This window comes from Phaethon lepturus, unplaced genomic scaffold (assembly GCF_000687285.1).
Source record: "Phaethon lepturus isolate BGI_N335 unplaced genomic scaffold, ASM68728v1 scaffold41349, whole genome shotgun sequence".
NCBI classification, from domain to species: domain Eukaryota; kingdom Metazoa; phylum Chordata; class Aves; order Phaethontiformes; family Phaethontidae; genus Phaethon; species Phaethon lepturus.
Window position 1 is genome coordinate 11,678 of NW_010563486.1, and position 19,336 is coordinate 31,013.

The 19,336-nt window shown below is 47.1% G+C and overlaps 1 protein-coding gene across 1 annotated transcript in view; it reads left to right on the forward strand.

Annotated features, from left to right (window-relative positions):
* LOC104626619 (Golgi integral membrane protein 4-like) overlaps positions 1 to 19,336 on the forward strand; it is a 33,208-nt gene that overhangs the window by 11,657 nt on the left and 2,215 nt on the right. Inside the window, exons 5-12 of the mRNA XM_010294580.1 lie at positions 2,688 to 2,838; positions 6,788 to 6,870; positions 10,609 to 10,767; positions 10,901 to 11,176; positions 11,701 to 11,855; positions 15,664 to 15,872; positions 18,358 to 18,425; positions 18,730 to 18,828. Coding sequence (XP_010292882.1) covers positions 2,688 to 2,838; positions 6,788 to 6,870; positions 10,609 to 10,767; positions 10,901 to 11,176; positions 11,701 to 11,855; positions 15,664 to 15,872; positions 18,358 to 18,425; positions 18,730 to 18,828 — 1,200 coding nt within the window. The remainder of the gene's footprint in view (positions 1 to 2,687; positions 2,839 to 6,787; positions 6,871 to 10,608; positions 10,768 to 10,900; positions 11,177 to 11,700; positions 11,856 to 15,663; positions 15,873 to 18,357; positions 18,426 to 18,729; positions 18,829 to 19,336) is intronic.

The window sequence follows — 19,336 nt, forward strand, 5'->3', positions numbered from 1 at the left end:
TTACAATTCCTTTCATCCTCTTGAGCGTAGTTTTTTTCGTTACCATCTTCCTGCAGAATGCATCCTGGCGTTCACTGGCATCGGCAGGCGGGGAGGCGGATGGCTTTAAACAAAAGACTTTTGACTTCCTGAAACCGCTGGAACCTGGAAACTTGCAGTGAGGTGTGCCCTTCCTTTGCTTGTGGGCTAAGCATCCAGTTACTGATTCCATTTTGTACAATGCTATCTACAAAGCTGCTTTCTAAATCATGACAGAAATACGTTTTTGAGGTACTCTTATTTTCTTCTTTCTCTTCCCTTGCTCCCCACCTGCCCATTTCTCCGGACACCTCGGTGAGATAGAGCTACTCCATAGCTGATGCGTCTTGGGCGCTACGTGTTGCCTGGACAGCAAAGGGAAGGTGGAATGAGAGGACTTGCCGGCCCAAATTCATACAGCTGGGTTGAAGAGCTCCTGATTCTTGAAAGATTAGATGACTTCCTGAATGATATGATTTCCCTGTATTGCAGCGTTGGGCACGATGGGTAGGGACACGGAGCGAAACGTCATGACAGGATGGTCTCTCTGTATTCCCTCCCCGCTGCTGCATTTCTGCAACACTCATGTGCTGTGTCTTGGAGTTACTGCTTGGCTGAGGAAAACAGCATTTCCATGAGAGAGGATGAGAAGGGAACGGCATTAGTCAGATGGGGCGTGTCTGGGTGTGAGAGGCTCCTGGCTTCCTTGGGGCTGTCGGCATATGCTGTCTACAAAGCATATGTAGCTCTGGTAGAACTGATGGGGTCAAGAATGTTCTGCTTACAGCTGCTTCTCTGAAAAATAATCACATGTAGCATGTTCCAGACCTCCTGTCCTTCAATTTCAATAAAACAGCATCTTTAAAAACAGCGTCTTTAGATTCCTCCTGAAGTTTGCATACATTGGTTACAGCCATCCATAGAAACCAGCTGGGAGCGAGGGTGCTCTGTGTGCTTCATGAGCTGGACGGGGCCTTGGGTGCTTTGTGTCACCTTGGGCAAGGCCCTTATCTCCCTTCAGCTTCCTGCTGCTATCAAAGGATGAATATTCCCTCCCGTCTTCCTGACTGTGAGCGGTCTGGGGACAGACGTTAGGGACATCACCTGCCAGACGGAACATGGGCTAGAAATTAACTGACCTGAGCTGGTGAGGACTTACAGTTCCTTGAATTGCTGAGTTTCTTGTTAAAAATCAGTTCTCGCTTGCTAATGTTGGTGGCTTCTGAGGTGTTCAGGATCAAAATGATTTTAGGGATGTAGTTCCTTCTGCAGTGCTTTCTGCCAGTGGCTCTTACGGGAACTGTAGCTACCGAATGTCTTCGAAAGCCAAAGCAGAAATCTTTTATTCTCTTTATTTTCCCTCCTGATCTTACGATCTGATTAACCTGACATCCTTGTCTCTCCTCTTTGTTCCGTCTCTGGGACCTCTTCGTACCGATAGCTGTGTCTCCTCTGTATTGCGTGTATTTTTGGAGCACAATTATTTCTCGCCTTTTAGTGGAGGATAATTGCTTCAGGGGAGAATACCCCCAGAATATTTCACTGGGGATAAGTGCAATCGTCGACAGCATTTAGAGGTTTGGGTTTTTTAGAGAAGATCTCCTTTTTTTACAGGAAGACTGGTTGAAATTGCTGCCTGAGTGACGCGGAGCTATGGCGCGTGAGGGCCAGGGTTCACCCGTGAGCCAGTCGATCTGCATCCAGATGTGGATGCAGTGGAAGGACTCTCTAGGTTACCATGGGAACAGAAAAGGAGATGAATTCTGGTCCAGTGGGTCTGAGCAAAAGGATGTCTTGGCATGCTTTGCTCTTGGGCTCTGCAAGAGAGGAGGGGAGGAGAGAACGGCTCTTCAACCCGCTTCTCTCTGAGGAATACTTGGCCTGGGGTCTTGTGAGAGTCTTGTTATCCTGGTGCTTTATGCCTGTGAGCCCCGTGTTACTATGGGGAACGTGGGCGTGCTGGTCTCGCGGCGTGAGGGGACGTGGTATCCCTGCAAAAGCCTCCCTCCCGTTCGGCAGCGGGGAGCGGTGGGCGGCCGGGAAGCAAACCAAGCGGAGGGAACAACCTGAGCGCTCAGGGGTCTGCGTGCCCGAAGGGAGTCGCAATCCCTGCACGCGGAAGGGCAGTGGGAATTGGACCTTAGCCCCGCTTAAAGGCGCGCCACTCTGTAACGCGATGCGCAGGCTAATGCCACGTGCACCGTGGAAAATAGCCGTGCAGGTAACGTTGTCCTTCAGCACGTCCGGGGCTCTGGAAGGGACCTTGGCTTTGTGCACTGTTCCACAGCAAGTATTGCAGCCAGCACTGGGTGTGCAGGGCAGTTGGGAAGGAATAGTAGTTCTTGGCAGTGTCCCAGAGTCTCCATCTCTTTTTCAGGCAGGAGTGGACTTGCCGTCACATTCTGCTTCCAGTTCAGTGGCTTCCAAGGAGACCTTCCAAACCGCTTCACAAAGCAGAGTTTAACTGGTGTTTCACATCCCTCCTAAATCACTAAACACGAGACTGTCTTATTGTATCTGGAATTTCTAGCTACCTTATTGGAGGAACAAACATATCTTCCGCTTCCCCAAGCAACTTACTAAACAGAGGCACTCGAGTAGCACTTGGAAATACCTAAATGACTCTTCTTATCCTTGTACTAACTCTTTGTTGCTTCCTTAATATTCAGAACCAGCATGAAGATGTCAAGAAGCAGCTGCTTGACCTGCAGCTGCAGCACAACAGCTTGAAACTGGAACATCGTAAGACGCTGGAGACCCATAGCCAGAAATATGCCCACCTGCAGCAGGAGAAGGACAGCGAAGTCACAAACTTGCAGGGTGAGTGTGATGGAGAGCTGAGAAGACACCAGGCAGAGAAAGGACTGAGGAAATGAGTTCAGGAGAGGACAGTGTTTCTTCTACAGGCCCCTGAAGGTCTGCAGATACTGCAGGAACACTTCTGTGGGACTTTGGATATGCAGCGCTTTAGCCCTTTTATACATCAGCTGGAGCGTTGTCCTACCTCGGGGGGGTGGTGGTGCAGGAACAGGCGCAGTGCTGAAAGCGGCCTCGCGCGTGTCCCGCGGTTGCGTTGAGGTGAGCGATGCAGAGCGGGCTATCAAGAAGCTTCCCGTATGAGGGAAGCCATTGGGGCTCACAGCCGGTGGTTTTGTGTAGGAAAACACGCCACAAAAGCCTCTGGCTGCTTGAGCTGGCAAAGGCATTGATCGGGCTGCAGGTTTCTGGGGCTGCAGCTGCCTGGTCAGCGTAGGGTCACAGTGGAGAGGAGCTTCTTTTTTTTTTTATAGTCCCATGGGAGACTGTGTGACCTTGGGTTTAACCATACTTTGAGTTCTCGGGGTTCAGAGACCCTTGCACTGTAATCCTGTATGGGCATCCCTGGCTTCCGTCAACACCGCCACTGTCATGGTGTGATTTTAAAAGCCTAATTGACTTTTGCTGGTTGCTCGCTTACTGCAGCTGCTACTTATTGTATTTGTGTAGGATTTGTATAGAGATAACAAATTACTGTGCTGGGTGTTGATCATATTCAGGCTGTGAGACAGTCCATGTCCCAGGGTCACACCCAAAATGGGTGAGATAATCTGAAAGTAAAAGGCATGAGGGTAAGGTAGAGGTACCTGCCCGTGGTTCCAGAGCAAGCGGGGCAGAAACAGGTTCATCCATCGGACAATACTGCCTTACCCTCACCTTTCTCTGGTGCGTGAGTGTAACTTAACTTAGTGAAGATGCTTTTTGTGGCAGAGAGAAAACGTTGTGACATTTGGGTATCCCATCTATTTCAATATACATTTTCCACTTCTCCATAAGCTGTTGGCAATGGAAACCGGTTTCTCTACTACTGGTAGATTCTAACATTTAAGCTTGGGAGCAAATTAAACGTACTTTTTATAATTAATGGTGTGGGTCTATAAAATGCCTTTAATACTGCAAGTATTGCAGAGAACACTGATCCCTTTAATTCTCAAAGCGTAGTTTCTATTTAGTCTGCTGTTTAATTAGATTGTGGGGCTTTTAAGGTTCACATCTGTTCTTACTTAGATTTTGCTCTCCCAGACCTAATCTGTTTTATGTGCGTGTTTTTCTCTGATCAACAAAGCCCTAGCATCTTTGAGATGATGAGAGATGAACACTGCTCTGTTAGAAGGGGGGGAATTGAGCACAAGCAAGTGAAACCTAAATATTTAATCGTCTCTTCTTGAAAAATGCAGCCCCCAATAAAGTAAGAAAATGAATTCTGCCAGAGGAAGGAGAATAACAATCAGAAAAACAGCTCAGAGGGAAGCCAGTCCGGATGGTCAGCTTAAGGCTGAGATATTAATATTCTCTGTCGATCTTTCCAGGCTACTGTTCACTCAGTACCATCTCTTTTGAGCTTTAAGCTCAAAGCTGGCTAGTAAATCTTCCCTTAAGTATTGGTAACCATGCCATACAAAAGAGCAAGGCAGTCTCGTGAGAGCTGGCAAAGACAGAGCTAGTAGCATTGCTAATGCCTCGTTTTCTTTCCGTATGTTCCACCAGCACTTTCTATAAATAATGTGCCCTCAGGTGACATGTGTTGGAGGATGTGCCTCTGTCAGTGAGCTTAATGGAGAACAGGAGAGGTATCTGAGCAGGGGGCATTGCTTAAAGCTGTTGAAATGGCACTTAAAATGGAATGGATTTTTGCTAGATTCAGTTGCACAAATTAAATGCTCGCCCTGGGGATGGTAGGGTTAGGTTAGATGGTAGGGTCTTCCTCATACTGGGAAGCATGAGGGATTGATTTCGCAGGTGGAGCTGGGTCTGGTAGCTCCTCTTGGTGGTCCTGGCTGCTTTACAGCTTTGGGGCAGCTCCCAGGTTGGTGACAGCCCTACACGCAGAAGATGCTGGGCTTGGGGATGACACAGCTGTGCCATGTCACCCAAAGGTTGTGGTGCTGTGGGGACCTGTGCCCTGCTCCCGAAAATCCCTGCCTCCTGAAGTGGCTTTTGAATGCTGGTTAATGGGGTGTGAGTATATGCTGAGATAGCTGAAGGTCTTGTTAACTGGTGCCTGTTTAATCCTGTTTGCATCCTCGCCCTGCTCCAGGGCCTCTCCTGCTGTGTTATGAACTATTTTCTCCGCTTTATAGGAGCGGCAGTCTGTCTATGCCGCATTTCACGCCCCCAGCACAGGCTGTCCTCTGCTGTGCTTCCCCACGCTAATTCTGTACTTTCCATTTTTTTCCTCATCGCACATTGGCACAGTCTGCTCTGAAGGTAGAGGGATAATTTTGATTTTTTTTTTTTTGAGCTTCTCTTAGAGATAAGAACCCTGTAGTTGCGGCTGAAGTTTTCCTCCCTTTAACACCAGTAGTAAAACTCCTAATGAGGTCACTGGGACCGGGATTTCACATGCCTGCCATGCTAGTCATAGAGGAGGAACATACAATGGCATGAAGGTTTTCATCTCCAGCTTCTGAATATGCTTTGAAGACCTAGATGTTGCTGAGGTGTTGGCTCAGTTAAACTGCGGGATTCTTTTGGACATCTCTCCCCCACTTGAGATGCCTTTGGTTCTCTTGAAAGGGGGGAATGTCTGGATTGTAGTCAGAGGTCTTAGCAGTAGCAGTCCTGGACTAGCTGTCATCTAGCCTGGACTAGCTGCCTAAAAACATATCCCTTATTCACAGCTCCCGGCCAACCCCCACAGCTGTTTCTATGCGCCGTGTACGCGAGGTGAAAGCTATTTTAGCCTTAGTCCCAGAGGTCATAATTCCATACTTACTTCTGGCTGAAGGAAAGACAGAGCCTTCTTTTCTGTTCGATGTTAACCTTTACCACGAGGCAAGAACCCAGCACCCATCCTCAGTGGCAGAATGTCCTGTCCCAGGGATGAATGTTAAAAATAAATATACTGCTGTAATCAGAAATGTCTATAATCTTGAGATGAAATCTTGCATACAATTCAGCCTACAGCGATGTGACCACCCCGTTACAGGAAAAATTCCCACCCTTGTCCTGACGGATGCAATTACTTTTGCAGAGAAATCCCAGTGTGTGCGGTTCTAGTGATATTTTGAGAGCTCCAAAATAAGGCTGACTCTTTTTGACACAGTCTTTCTTTTCATTGGAAGATGTGCAGTTACATGCGAGGCAGTGAAATGTAAGCGCATTTTACGTCTTGTCATGAAGTACTTAGGAGTGTGCAAAGAGCTTGAAAGGAGCCCGACCTGGGGGCTTGCTACTTAAGAGCATAGGAATAAATGTGCCTGAGGACCAAGTTGTCCTGTGATTGCTTTCTGTTAAGTGGGTTGTGGGTTTTTTTTTTTATTTGTATCATCCTTTCAAAAGGCAGTAAGAGGGAACCTCCTTCTTGGATCTGCCGTGGGTTCAGGAGACCTGACAGACCTCTCCTGTAGTTGTTTCTCAACCTTCCAGTGACCGTGAGCCGGGGCAGTGACCGCTGCTTGCTGCTCTCCTTGCTAGTCAGCTGCAGTAGGTCAGGGAAACGAAGAGACAAAGAGCTTATTCTGACAGCAGGCACAGCACCGGCCTGACCCGGACGGCAATGGTTAGCGGAGACGCTCCAGAAGAGGAGGAAGGTCCGTGCATGGGCAGGTCTCCTGAGGAGTGCTGAAAGGAACGATGATTTAGGTTTGTCAGTGTGTTTAGTCGCCGTCATTCCTTCACTGTCATTCCTGGGCTTGGAGAAATCTATGAAGTTGAGGAATTTGTGGTAAGGAAGAGAGATACTACGCTTGCAAAAATAGCTTTCTTAAGCAAATTTCTTCTTCTCTTGCAGATACAGTCTTTAAACTCCGAGAAGAGAGCAAGCTGCTTCGGAAGGCCCACCAGGAGGTTCACTCCCAGCTCCTCAGTGCCCAGGTAATCAACAAGGAGGTGTTTGTGGCCAAAGGGGACAATCTGTCACTGGGGTCTGGCCGCACCATCAAATATTCTCTAAATAATAAGTCTCGTTATCAACTGTATTCCAGTGTGGCGAGTTGCCTAAAACAGCACTGGTAGGTGCTGGTAGTATAGTTGTGTTCTGGACAAGGGAAATTCTCCAGCCTGGAATCTGTCCCAGTAGCTGAAAATACAGGCGTGCTACATAAATCACTCTGGTTCAAGCGAGCATGAGCTAACATATTCCCAAACCTGGAATGCCTCCTGTCACTTATTCGTGTCTCAAATACTTCCACCCAAAACGGTGAGGAATTGCCCCTGTTTATGCCTATAAAATTGATTTCAGAGAGAAATAGCAATGCAGAGGTGCCTTGCCTAGCATGCTGAGACTACAGACAGACCCTCAACAACCTTGGGAGAAAAGGTCTCCTTCTGCCCCTCCCTATGAAGCCTTAGTAGAGAGGGAGACCTATAAAAAAAATTTGGAAAGAGCTATGTAAAAAGGTAATGTTCAGTAATAAAAATGTTGGGGTGATGCTTTTGGAGGCCAGGGCAGACATGCAAGTGGTGTTGGCTTAAGACTAGAGAGATAAAGGGTTTTTTTCTGCAGAGGGGGGAAAAAACCCCCAAAAACCCAACAAACAAAAAACAAAAGCTGTGTTGATATGGTGTTATGCTTATATTCTGGAGATGGTGTGAGCCTCTTCAGCACACTGGAAATCTTGACCTCACAGAATTCTGCCCACCCAGCTGAAACTGGGAGCTCCCGATGACCTGGGAGAAGGGAGAAAGAGGGTATGCTGGGACAAGTGGGAGAACTTAATGTCTGTACAGTGTCTGAGGCTCTTGTACTGAGCCAAGACACAAACAGCTTTGTAAATACACTTTAAAAGGCATGTCACAGTCTGAATTAGCCTTTAATTAACAGCCTTCTGTAAAGCAGTCCCTTGGACTATAGGATAAGCCCAGTGGCAAGGAGCTAGTTGGGGTTAGATGCTGTTGACAACGGATTCATCCCCTGAATGGGATGCTGAATGTGCACTAGAGGTGTGGGGAGTAGTGGGTTTGACTCCTACGAGATAGCTCTGGAGTTCTGGTGGGATCTCCCCCGCAAAACAGCAGCAACTGAGTGGCTCTAGGCATTGCAAGCTTTGCCGATAGCTGGTTGCTCCGGGCTGGAAGCCCAGGTTGCTGGCACTGCAGGCAGCCGTCATCTGACAGCTCGTTGGCTAATGTCAGATGTGGTTTGAGGGGTCTCAGGTGGACCATCAGTGTATCTGACTTGCCTGCCTTCATAATCGTGACCTACCACTGACCTGCTTTTTGTACCCTCCTCCTCCTCCGTGTGGCTGCGGCAGGCTGGTGGGGTTCACTGCAGTGAACTTGGAAGGTAAACAAAGACTTGAGTTTGTGGGGTCAGCCTGGCAAGCCTGTACAAGGAACCGAAGCAGCCTGTGATGACAAGTTTCTCCAGCGCCCGGCAAGCCTTACGTTCACGCCTCCTGCTATCAAAACACATCTCAGCCTTCACTTTTAGGCCTCCTGACCAAACTTTCAAAGCAGTTGCCAGTGTCAGAGCTCTAGCTTGTTCTCAGGCATCATTGAGACCCAGTCAGCTCCCATCATACAGGCCTCTGCCACTGAAATCTTGGGTCAATAGCAGTTCATCAAAGGTCCTCTGTTTGCCATTGCAAAGTCCTGCTTTTGTCTTGCTGGGTCAATGCTGAGTGCGTTTGCATCTCCCACACCATGTAGGGCCAGTCCTGAATTCCTCTTCAGCAGAGCACCCTTAAAATTTGACTGACTGTGCTGCGTTGGAAGAAACGGTTCAAGTGTGCAAACTAGTGCATACTCTGAACGGCATTAAAAAAGCCAGGCTGGTGATGGCTGAGGCTACAAAGTCAAGCGCTTGTGGACTGGAAAACATGTTGGCAGCTTTTGTGCTGCCAGTCTTAACTTTTGGCCCCTTCAGCGTTGTGACCGATGGGAAAAGCAGTTTGCAAGAAGCAGCTCACTGTCACCTCTTGCCAAGACGAAGAGTGAGCAAGAGTAAAAGGATTTGCCCTGGGTGTGGGAGACAAGGCTCAGCTCCCTGCTCCGAATGTACCAGGCAGTTGTGTAACGAGGCCGTGCTCCAACTATCTGTCTGACCGATTATTTCTGGCTCTTATGGATGTGGCAATGGATCCCAGTGACTTCAGAAAATACTTTGGATCTTTTTGGCAGTGAGCCTAGTGTTAAATCTTAGCTTTCTGTTTGGTTTTCTGATCAGTCCCTTACAGTGTCTAATCAGTGTTTCGTAACACGAAGGTGAATGAAATTGCAGTTGCCTTCAGTGGGGCAAGACGCCATATGTTAGAGCAGACACCCACAAAGACTCCCAGCCTTATCAGCACCGCAGTTCTTCATTGCAGTGTAGATTTGTTCCGAGTATCCTGTTGTTGATCTTGCTTCCTTCTGGCAGGTGAAAGTTTAGAGGAGTAATTTGCATTCTAGACAACATGTTCATTTTCCAAGAATTTCTAACATGTTTCACAAGCCCAACTTGCAGTAGCTGGCACACCAACTGGTCTGCCAGGTAAAATGAGGCATCAAGTGATGTATGCACAGCTTGCTGTGATGGGGTGCAGACAGCGTGTGGGAGTCTGTACATTAAAGCTAGTCTAAAGCTTCTTTCCCTCTGAGCTGACTACCTTAAACAGGCTTTTGATGGGTACAAGTTTTGCTCCATTTGGCTTATTCTGACTGGAAGCAGTAGTCTTCTAACTAGTGCTATATCCCAGGAACTGTTCTTGGCTGCTTTTTCCTTTCCTTATTTCTTTTGTTAGCTTTGCTGACCTTTTTTTTTTTTTTTTTTAATGTTAATTTTGAGGTCAAATTTCAGGGGAAAAACTGAAATCAGCAGAGCCTGCTCAGGAATTAATTTCCTGCTAAACTTTCCTTGCTGCTTGCAAGTTTTTCTACTCTGCCCAGTCCCTAATTTGGTCTGCCTCCAGGTACCCTGGCAAGCATATGAAAACTCTCCCCCCTCACTTTCCTATAAATAACTGGGGTAAGAGTGGGGAGCTTTTCCTGAGTAGCCTTTTCAAGCCCTACTTTTCAGGGTTGGAGATGGAAGAAGTAAGCTGCAGTAGAGAGAAAAATGTTGCATTTGCTTAACAGTCCGGGAGAATAAATTTTCATTTGTCTTGCAAAGTAAATCGAATTGTCAGGTAGGATTCTGCCAATTGTCAGCCCCACTGAGACAAGCGTATACATGGAGAAATGCCTCCACAAGAAGAAGAAGCAGCTGACCTGAAGGTATATGTCTGAGGCACAGGAGGAGAGGGAGCCAAACCTAGCGAGACCTAGGATACAATTCTTGTGCGAAGGCAGGAGCTATGTCAACGGCTCACGCGCTAAATAGCGTTGGGCAAAGAATCAGTGTCATGGGTCAGCTCTTCCACGGTAAAAGTATGCAGCAGAATAAGAAGCAAGACTGGCAAACAGGGAATACAGAATAACCGTGAAATCTGGAGGGTAAGCTGGAGACTAGCTTGGGCTTGTCATTAATGGTTGTGGATTATCTCCAGCTTTTCACATATATATATAAAATCTATATCTTCAGTAGTGTATCCGTGCTGAACAACTGGCCATAAAAGAATGGCGATTCTCAGCAAGTCGTTGTGCAACCCTGTTATTGTGTGAGGTTTCCCTGTACCCTTCTCATCCCTTCAGGCCCAGATGGAAGAGTTCAGGCAGCTCAAGGAAGCTCTTCAGAAGATGCCAAGTTTCAAAGGAGGAGGAGGAGCTGGGAAGGGGCAGCAGCAGTTTCAGGTGCTGAAGGAGCAGCCCATGGTGCCAGCCAACAGCCAGCTGCAGCTCGTGAGGCAGAAGGTGTGGTACCCTCAGAAAACCCCAGGGAGGGGACTTCTATAGGGCTTCTGTGGGTTTTCAGCATGGGGCTTTGAACTGGAGGGAACTGAGCTTGTTCCTTTAGAGTTTGCTCTTTGTCCTTTCTTCCTTGCAGGCTTTTCCAGTCAATCAGGAGAATCGCCCTGTTGGGAACCCGTTGGCATCACAAGTCTCTGGGGTTCAGAAGCAGGCTGGTGGCTCTCTGCTGCAGGGCCAGAACTCGTACAGTAACGATGGCCCAAGGCCACAGGCTAATGTGCTCTTTACCCACCCAGCCCCGCGGCAAGATGCCAATTCAGTGCCAGATGCTGTGCCAGCCTGGCCAGCGAGACGGGATGGCCATGTGATCCGATTCACCCGGACCATGAACAGTCTACCAAATGGGAACCCAGTAAGTTCTTCACGCTTGCTACTTTCTTTGTGTAGCCCTTGCTTTTGAAGATCTTTTTTTTTTTTCGTTCTTGTTTTGGATCCTGCTGGATCTGCAAAGAGTAAACTTCTAAGAGCAGCTCCCTGGGGTGATTGAGAGTGAGCTTATAGAAAGCAAACCTCTAAAAAAGAAAAGACAATAATTGCAGTGTGGTTAGACTATAACTACAACTACAGTAACTACTACAATGGCAACATGTGTGGGTTTTTTAGAGGTGGCTGTGCTCATCTTTTTTTGGAGATTCACCTACCTAAGATAAGCTTGGGTCACATAAGATCCAAGTTGTTTCCTCTTGGCTGTGTGGAAGAAGGACCTCTTACTGCAGGCTGGCTGGACAGGACTGTAGATTTGTTCTAGAGTACTCCTGAGTCTGTTGTTCTTTGACAAAGGATTTTTATGGCCCAAATGCAAAGGAGATCTCCAGGTATCTGATCAGATTAGGAGGTTGGGTATATCCTGAGCGTATGCATGTGTTGTCTTTGCAGGATCTAAAGATGGTGATGCACATTCAGGTGAAAAGCAATGAGGAAAGCCAGGCTCCTGGACTCTCGCTGCCTGATCTGAAACAACCCTCTACAGCAGGAAAAACTCAGATGCCAGACGACGACTCTACAGGGACCAAACAGGTGCAAATGCAAAGGTTGGTGAAACAGAACTCCCTTCTGTTCTCAATGTTCAGACTTAAAGGTACCAGAGAGGCTCGTCTCTGGTCTCTCTTCTTGTGTTTATTGTGGTTTCTACTTGAAAGATGGCTGAAGAAAGCATTAGTTACTGGTCCTGCTGTCATCTAATTCTTGTAACTGAGTGTTGCTGCCAGGTCTCTATCTCAGGCGAAGCAGAAGACTAGTTGTGTTGCGGGTGATGTGTCATTGAACGCACATTCAACTGTTTGGTGAAGTGTTTGTGTGGGGAGGAGAGAGAAAGAGGAGTTACTGCTGAGGGAGATCGGGTCAGCATGGATTCCTGTCGCTGGAGGAGAGGGTGGGATGGGAGTCTGAACCGACCTAAGAACTCCCTTTCAGTGATGGTGACTTAAATACCCTGTTTTGTTTAGCAAACTGAAGAAATTCTGTGTCATGGAAGAGACCCATCTGCAGCAGCAAGGGTGGCTAAGAATTCCTTCAGCTTCTATAAATAAGATGCATTAAGTTGCATATTAGACCTGCAACTTGCTCATTTTTTCCACTAATTAATCAGTAATCTGCCAAGCTCTTCAGGAACAACCAGACCTTGAAGATCTGGAAGCTCCTCATCTCCAAGGTTATATGGTAATCTAGATGCAGCAGGCAACCAGCCCCGGTTCGGTACTAGAGTTGGGTTTTTTTCTGGTTTTGCTTCTAGGGCAAAGACAAATTCCCAAACTCTGTATTCTCTCTTCTGTGTTTGTTTTCTTCCCACGGAATGGAGCCTGGGTTGCAGTTGTGCATGCACTTCTGAGGTATGCTAGGGATTTTCCTTCACAGAGCCTGATCAGAACATGAACAGTCAGACAGGTCTGAGACCTGTGATCCCAAAACTATGGGTTTTTTCCAGAATGGGGTAAAACAGTTTACAGAAACAGCTTATGCCAGAAATGAGGACACAGCCAGAATCCATCAGGCAGCTCAGGCTTTCATCCTGTCTATATTCCTGCATACCTGTGCTGAGAAGATGTAGTTTATATCAACTTCAGCTTCATTTGGAGAAGTGAAACCAATTCAACCATATCAATACAAGGATCAGGATTTACAATAAAAGGCTTGAAACGGGTGTGGTCTTCTGAGCTTAGCTAAAACCTTGGTGTTAAAACTCCTTGGAACTCGGGAGTGTTGCTCATATCGGACATCCTCATCACAATGTGTTCTCCAGCCCCCTTGGGGTAAACGGGAGAGGACGGCTCTAGGGAGAGAAGTCCCTTGGAAGAGGGCAGAGGTTCAGAGAATGGTATGAACCTACCCATTCCATGCAGGTAACAGAATGGATAATTCCAGCAGTACGTTCCTTGTATTGCTGTGGTACCTGGGAGCCTAGTCAGAGACCAGGATCCTGCTGTCCTGGATGCTGTACAGGCACAGGAGAAACTGTTTACTGTCTCAGCAGCACGCACAGAAGACCAGTCTGTTTTGCAAAAGGAAGAAAATGTCTTTCTGAGGCTGTAGTTAATCAAAGTCTGGCCATAATCCAAAAACTGACTCTGAAAATAGTGCTTCCTCATTTAACCTACTTATCCCCTGTGTGTGTCCAGGTCTTGTTTGCTCCAGTAAACTGAACAGATTTAATTTCTGTTTTATCTGTAGAGGACACTTCTGTATTTCATTCTAAATTATCAGCCAGATACTACTCATTCTTCGCTGCCATTTTCGTTTGTTCACTTAACCTGTAATCTTCCCAGGTCAGAGATTGTGCTTTGCATATTTCTGTAGAGGGCAATATCCTCCCCATTCTGCTTTGATAGACGGCATCTGCATGGGCACACAGAGCAACGGCGGAGAGGGTGTTCTGCCTTGGTACGGGGAGGGACTTGGGTGTCGCTGAAGTTAGGTTGGCAGAACGGCTTTTCCTCAACTGTGTAGAGCCTAGAGAGGATACCATCACTACTCCGTGAAACAGAAAATGCAACTATTGTGTGTGTTTGGCAAATGATTTCTGCGAGGACAGATCATGGTATGTTTGGTGTGCTTTTCTGTTCCTGGATCTGTCATCAAGAAATTACTGAGCAGCTGAAGGCTGTTATTTACACCGCATGAGATTTGTGATAAGGACTGCATAACCCAGCTTTCTCCGGAAGGTGTCAATGCCAAGAACAATATCAAACTGCAGTAGAGTACAAAAGAGGCCATGGATCCGATGCCAAGAACTGTTGCATTGGGTGGCTGAGACCAGCAGATTCCGGATGAGCTCTTGACGATCGGTTTGCATTTTGATGGTTTTATAATGGGGAAATCTGAGCTGAAGGCTGGGTTATGATTTTTCTTACTGAAAGTTTTGCGTGGTGGTAGTATGCCGGCTTTTAAAAAGCTGCTAAAGCTAAGGCCACTTGTCCTCTCTCAGCAGTTAAAGACTTAAGACATTTAAGTAGGCTTTTAAATCTCAGCTGGCTTATGTAGCAGGATAGAAGAAAGCAGGCTAGACCAAGCAGTAATCCTCCTTGAAACTGGTGGTAAAGTACTCGGGTTGAAAGTTTCAGTCACTTTAGAGAGTCCCTATTATTGGGATTTCATCCCTTCCCTTATTCTTTGTTTCTGAAGGTGTCCCTCAGTAGGGATCTCTGGCAAGAAAACATTCCTTGTGAGACAGCCCTGCCTTCTGGGCTGTTCAGGGCTTCACTCACACTGATGTGAAGGTGCTCCATTTCTTCTCTGAGCTCCAGTTCGTTTCCACGCAGCGGGATCGTCTTAGCTCTGCGGCCGGGTACCCGTGTGAGCTGTGCTACTGCTGCGGGCAGGGAAGCGTTAGTGAAAAACGCTGCATTTAGCATATACCTTGATGGTCAGGTCACTGTCCCTCTGAGGCACTCCTGTTAGGAAGGAAGCGGACAAAGATATTAATGTAGACATCAAGAGAAGTGTTTTTGAGGTGGAACCATTTAAGAGGAAGTTATTCCTGACTAGGGCTGCCTGAACTCTCGCAGATAGAGCTGTGTGTGAATAATCGATTTTTCAGGTCAGTAGATGAATTGAAACGTTTGGGGGGGGTGGTAAGAAAAGCAGCAAACCATATTGGAACACGGCTTCCCTCACTGAATGAAGAAAGGAAACATTTTTCCCCATGTTCAGCTAAAAAAAAAAAATCAAAATAATATGTGAGTTTCCTTTCAGCTGGTTCTGTTTTCACTGTTTTCACTGTACAGGGAACAGATGCATGCTATGGAAGAGTTTTATAAACAGATGCTGGTTAAAGTATTGATCCCATTTGCAAATCTTTGTAAAGAGCTTGTAGCTTTAAAAAGTGACAATAGAAACTGTCAATTCAGTATTGCAGCTTTCCTGTTTACTGCGAAAGGATTGTTTTTCTCCTTAGAGGCCAAAATTCTACAGTTTTACTTCTAGCATCTTCATTTTAAGTTGGAACACTAAAGAGGGCTTACATAAATCGAAGCTCTTGAAAAAATAGCAAAAATGTATTTGGGTACATACGAGGCATGAGTAAGTATCTGCTTAGAATTGGAGTTTATTGCTACGTGGATATGTTATTGTATCATATGAATAATATTAAAGCAGTTCTACAATAAATTGCGTTTATGAAGTATAACTTCCTTTGTACTTCTCTGGCATATTAAATGTTCTGTTCCAAGCAGGTATGACAGTAACTAATGCAATCTGCTAGTTTTGATGTAAAGTTAGATTAGGATGAACTTCTGCGTGTGTCGGAGGCTTTTTCTCTGTTCGCCATCACAAAGTGGCATTATGAAATCTCTCTTGGGTATACTGAGGCAGGGGTGTTCTCTTTGTTTCGTATCCTTATTGCAGCTGGAAAGACATAGTTAACAAAGTGAATGCCCAGGCGGATGAAGAACAAGTGCACGGTTACCCAAAGAACCTTCATTTTGATCCCAAGCCTGGGCAAGCGATGCAGAAAGGCAGCCCCCAGCCACCCCACCAGAAGAGAGGGGAAGAGCATCAAACGGCTGGTCAGGACGGCGAGAAGGAAGGGACAGAGGACGAGGAACTCGAAATGGGTATGGCTACCCTAATCCTGTGCTGTACAGCCCTAATTTATTGCTCGTCCATGTGGGGAGCGAGAAAAGCTTTCCACTTGTGTTAAAGGAAAACCTTATAACTATTGAAAACTGCTTATGCTATTGTCCCTGGTCAAATGAAAAGCCTGGACAGTTTCCCACTTTTGTTCCCTGTTTTCCTGCATCCTCACACATTTACAAGGTGGTGTCCTCAAAATCTGTGCAAGAGAAGTCAATTCTTCTTTCTCTTTGTGGGAGCCATGGGGAAAATGCCACTGTTTTTGCAAGACTTGAAATTTTTTTGAAGTGGGTTTTCTAATTTAGGGCAGAAGATTTTACAACTGTCCTTAAGGGGCTAAAAGCAAATAAATTCAAGGACAGCTAGTTGTATTTGTCAGTCAGCCAACAGGGCACCTACAGCTATTTTAAAGTCTAGTGTGTAACTGCCTTTGGGCAACTGGAGGCCAGCTCTTGGAACAAGGCGTTAGAATTCCCCAATCTTCTGTTCAGACCCCTGCGCGTTGACTCGCTTGACTAAGAACAGCAGGGGAGGAATATCTGACATGGTGTAAAGTTCATCATCGCGTCAGGAAACCAGCTAATGAATAATCCATTAGATTACGCGTGTGAGGGCAGAATCTTTTCTTTGCCTTGTTTTCTAGGTGAGGTTTATCAGTTGGCCCCTAACGGTAGTCACGTGCGAGTGGCAAAATGGGGAAACAAACCGCGATGTGTTGTGTGAAACGGCAGAAAACAGCTGCAAATAAAGATGACGTCGCAGTGTATTACAGTAAGCCAGGCAGGCAGTGGAGAGCGAAAATGGGCTTTTGAGCAGAGGCGTCCAGTCCGAGAACCTGTGCAGAGATGCTCTACTGTGCTCCAGAGGCCAGGTTACGCAGCGCGAACGCTTTGTCAACGCTGCTTTGCTGCAAACAGACTCTAGCACCAATTTCTCAAGCACACATGGAAACAACCTGTACGATCTGGAAGTTAGCTAGTTACCTTTGTCAAAGAGAGACACTGAAATGTAGGCAGGACTAATGCTAATTCTAGATCTTGCTAGACTGAGGTGGAATGACTAAGTGGGCGGCTTTTCGTGTAGCTAACTTTTTGCTGCAGTCTTGAATGCAGCAAGGCAGGGAAGCTGGAAGCTGAGACTCCGGTGAGGTTCTTATTTGAAATGCTGACTTGCATCCTATTAAACATTATAAAGATGGTCTCAGCCTGGTGTCTTGACAGTAGATTTTGGCTCTGGATTTGGGGCAGAGGAGGGATGTCATGGGGCAGAGATGAAGGTCAGTGGATCCAGTGAATCTTGGATCAAGAGGCTGAAATCACTCAAGATGGGCAACCTCCTCTTAAGCTATTGGGTCGGTTCACTCTGTGCAGGCGGAGTCCTCGCTTCAGAACAGCAACAATTAGGTAACAGCTGATGTGCATACAGGTACTTGTTTGGAGAGGAGGTTTGGTATTCCTGCGCTCTCCCACAGTTGTGTTTAGCTGCTATTTCATGTTTTGCTGACCTGATTTTCAGCAAGTCCCCTTAGAGGAACTGAACTAATTGGTTCACAACATAGTGAATTATACCCTGGAAAGAAAAAGCCTCATGGCAGGTATAAGGGAGTGTAGGACCAATAGACCTTGACTTCTGTGTCCTAATTGGAATTAACAACCAAAGTAATGACTCAACTGCCCTGGCCATGCTGCTGCCCAGCTGGGAGCACTGCTGTCTCACAGGCTCCTTTCATGTTTTGGGGAGAAGCGCTCGGCCCATGGCGATGGCGGACAGTGGTGAGTGCCACAGCTGGGACACGTCAGAGCCGCGTCCAACTCGGGACGAGGATTAGGCCTTTACTTAGTTGAAAGCAAAAGTTATATTTTTTTACAAGGCTGTATTTTTTTCATCAGTAATCTCTTCCTGTGCTGAATGTCCCTCTACCCCATGCAGGAAGCCTGCCTTTTCTTCTGATGATGTCTTTCAGCAGCTTTGTGCCAACAAAGGGCAAGCTGGCACTGACCTACTGACTTGCCGTGGTCTAGTTGGGCTCCCAGTGATGGTCTGACTGGCCGCACGGCGGGGTTGCTGCGGTAGATGCTGTCCAGGCTTAGCAGTGGCATGAGGGAAAGATGCGTCTTAATATAGATTAGGGCCTTGAATTCAGAGCTGGTTTTTGTCCTTGTATCGTATGTGCTATTCAGTAAATGAGGGGCATGCTTCAACACATGCTTACGCTCCAGCCTTGGGGACAGGGAGCAGTTCTGGCAGCCGTAGGAGCATAGTGCTGCTTTGCCCTGACCTCTCGTAAATGGTATTGAGAAAGCATTCCGCCGAAAACATGGATACACAGAGCATTGTCTGCCTCCCCCGCAGGCAGAGACAAATCCCTGCTTGGCGCAGAGTTAATACAGCTGCTTCCCAACAGCGACGTCTTAACTTGTGACGCTGACTTTTGAGTACACTGATAACTGTCCCTCTTCCTTGCAGATGCAGGAGTGATTGAGAGAGAGGAGAACTCGCGTCCTCAGAAAGAGACCGTTGTCCAGGAGCCGATGGTAAGTAATGCTGTCAGCTTGATGCAACCCGAGCTCTGAATAAGAATCCAGCTTAAAATCCATTTAAGTAGATGCTTTCCCAGAAGCTTCTATAACATGCAACTCCAAACTCCTCCTTGGTTCTGGAGGGATTCAGAGGGACAACAAAGACTGGGGTTTTTTGGGGTTTTTTAGAACAACTAAAGTGTGACTGAAGTGCTACGAGCCAGCACTTTCTGCTTCCTGGTGAAGGCAGGCTCATCTTGGCCTCTGTTTCCCAAGGGGATGTCCTGCCTGGTATTCACAAGAGGCTTTTCTTGTCCAGATGCCAGATGATGCTGCAGATCCTGCCCAGGATCCCAATAACCAAGGTGAGGATGAGTTTGAGGAAGCTGAACTGGAGAGACCTGACTTTGAAGAGAAAGTGGGAGGTTTGGAGAAGTTCAAGGAGCCCAGCGTGAAAGAAGAGTCTAAGGAAAAGCCACTGAAGGTGACTGACAGGAGGGCAACCAGCAGGGGCCAGGGAGCGATCCCCAGCTGTGAATCAGGGGAGGCAGAGAGCTTAAGGACTCACGGGAAAACATCGTGTTCCTGGAAGGATCCATAATCCCGCTGCAGCGATATGGCAGGCAGGAGGAACCTCTTTCAGCGGGTTGGCCAGTACCAGAATTTGTTCTGGCCCTGTCCTCTCAGCTTCTTGAGGTCAAGCCTAGCATTTGCTAGGACAGCTAGAGAGACATTGGGTGGGAGGTGGCTTGTTGCACAGCTGTTCATGCGGAGGTGCTGCCCTTCTTCCAAGCATTTGAGAGGCCAAAACCAGAGACAATAATACGGGCCTATGCTCGAGGTCTGGTCAGTGCAGCCACTGCTGTTCCTGGGACGGGTGTGCCGCAGGCTCGTGGCAGCGTGGAGGGACCTCGCCTGCTTTCCGC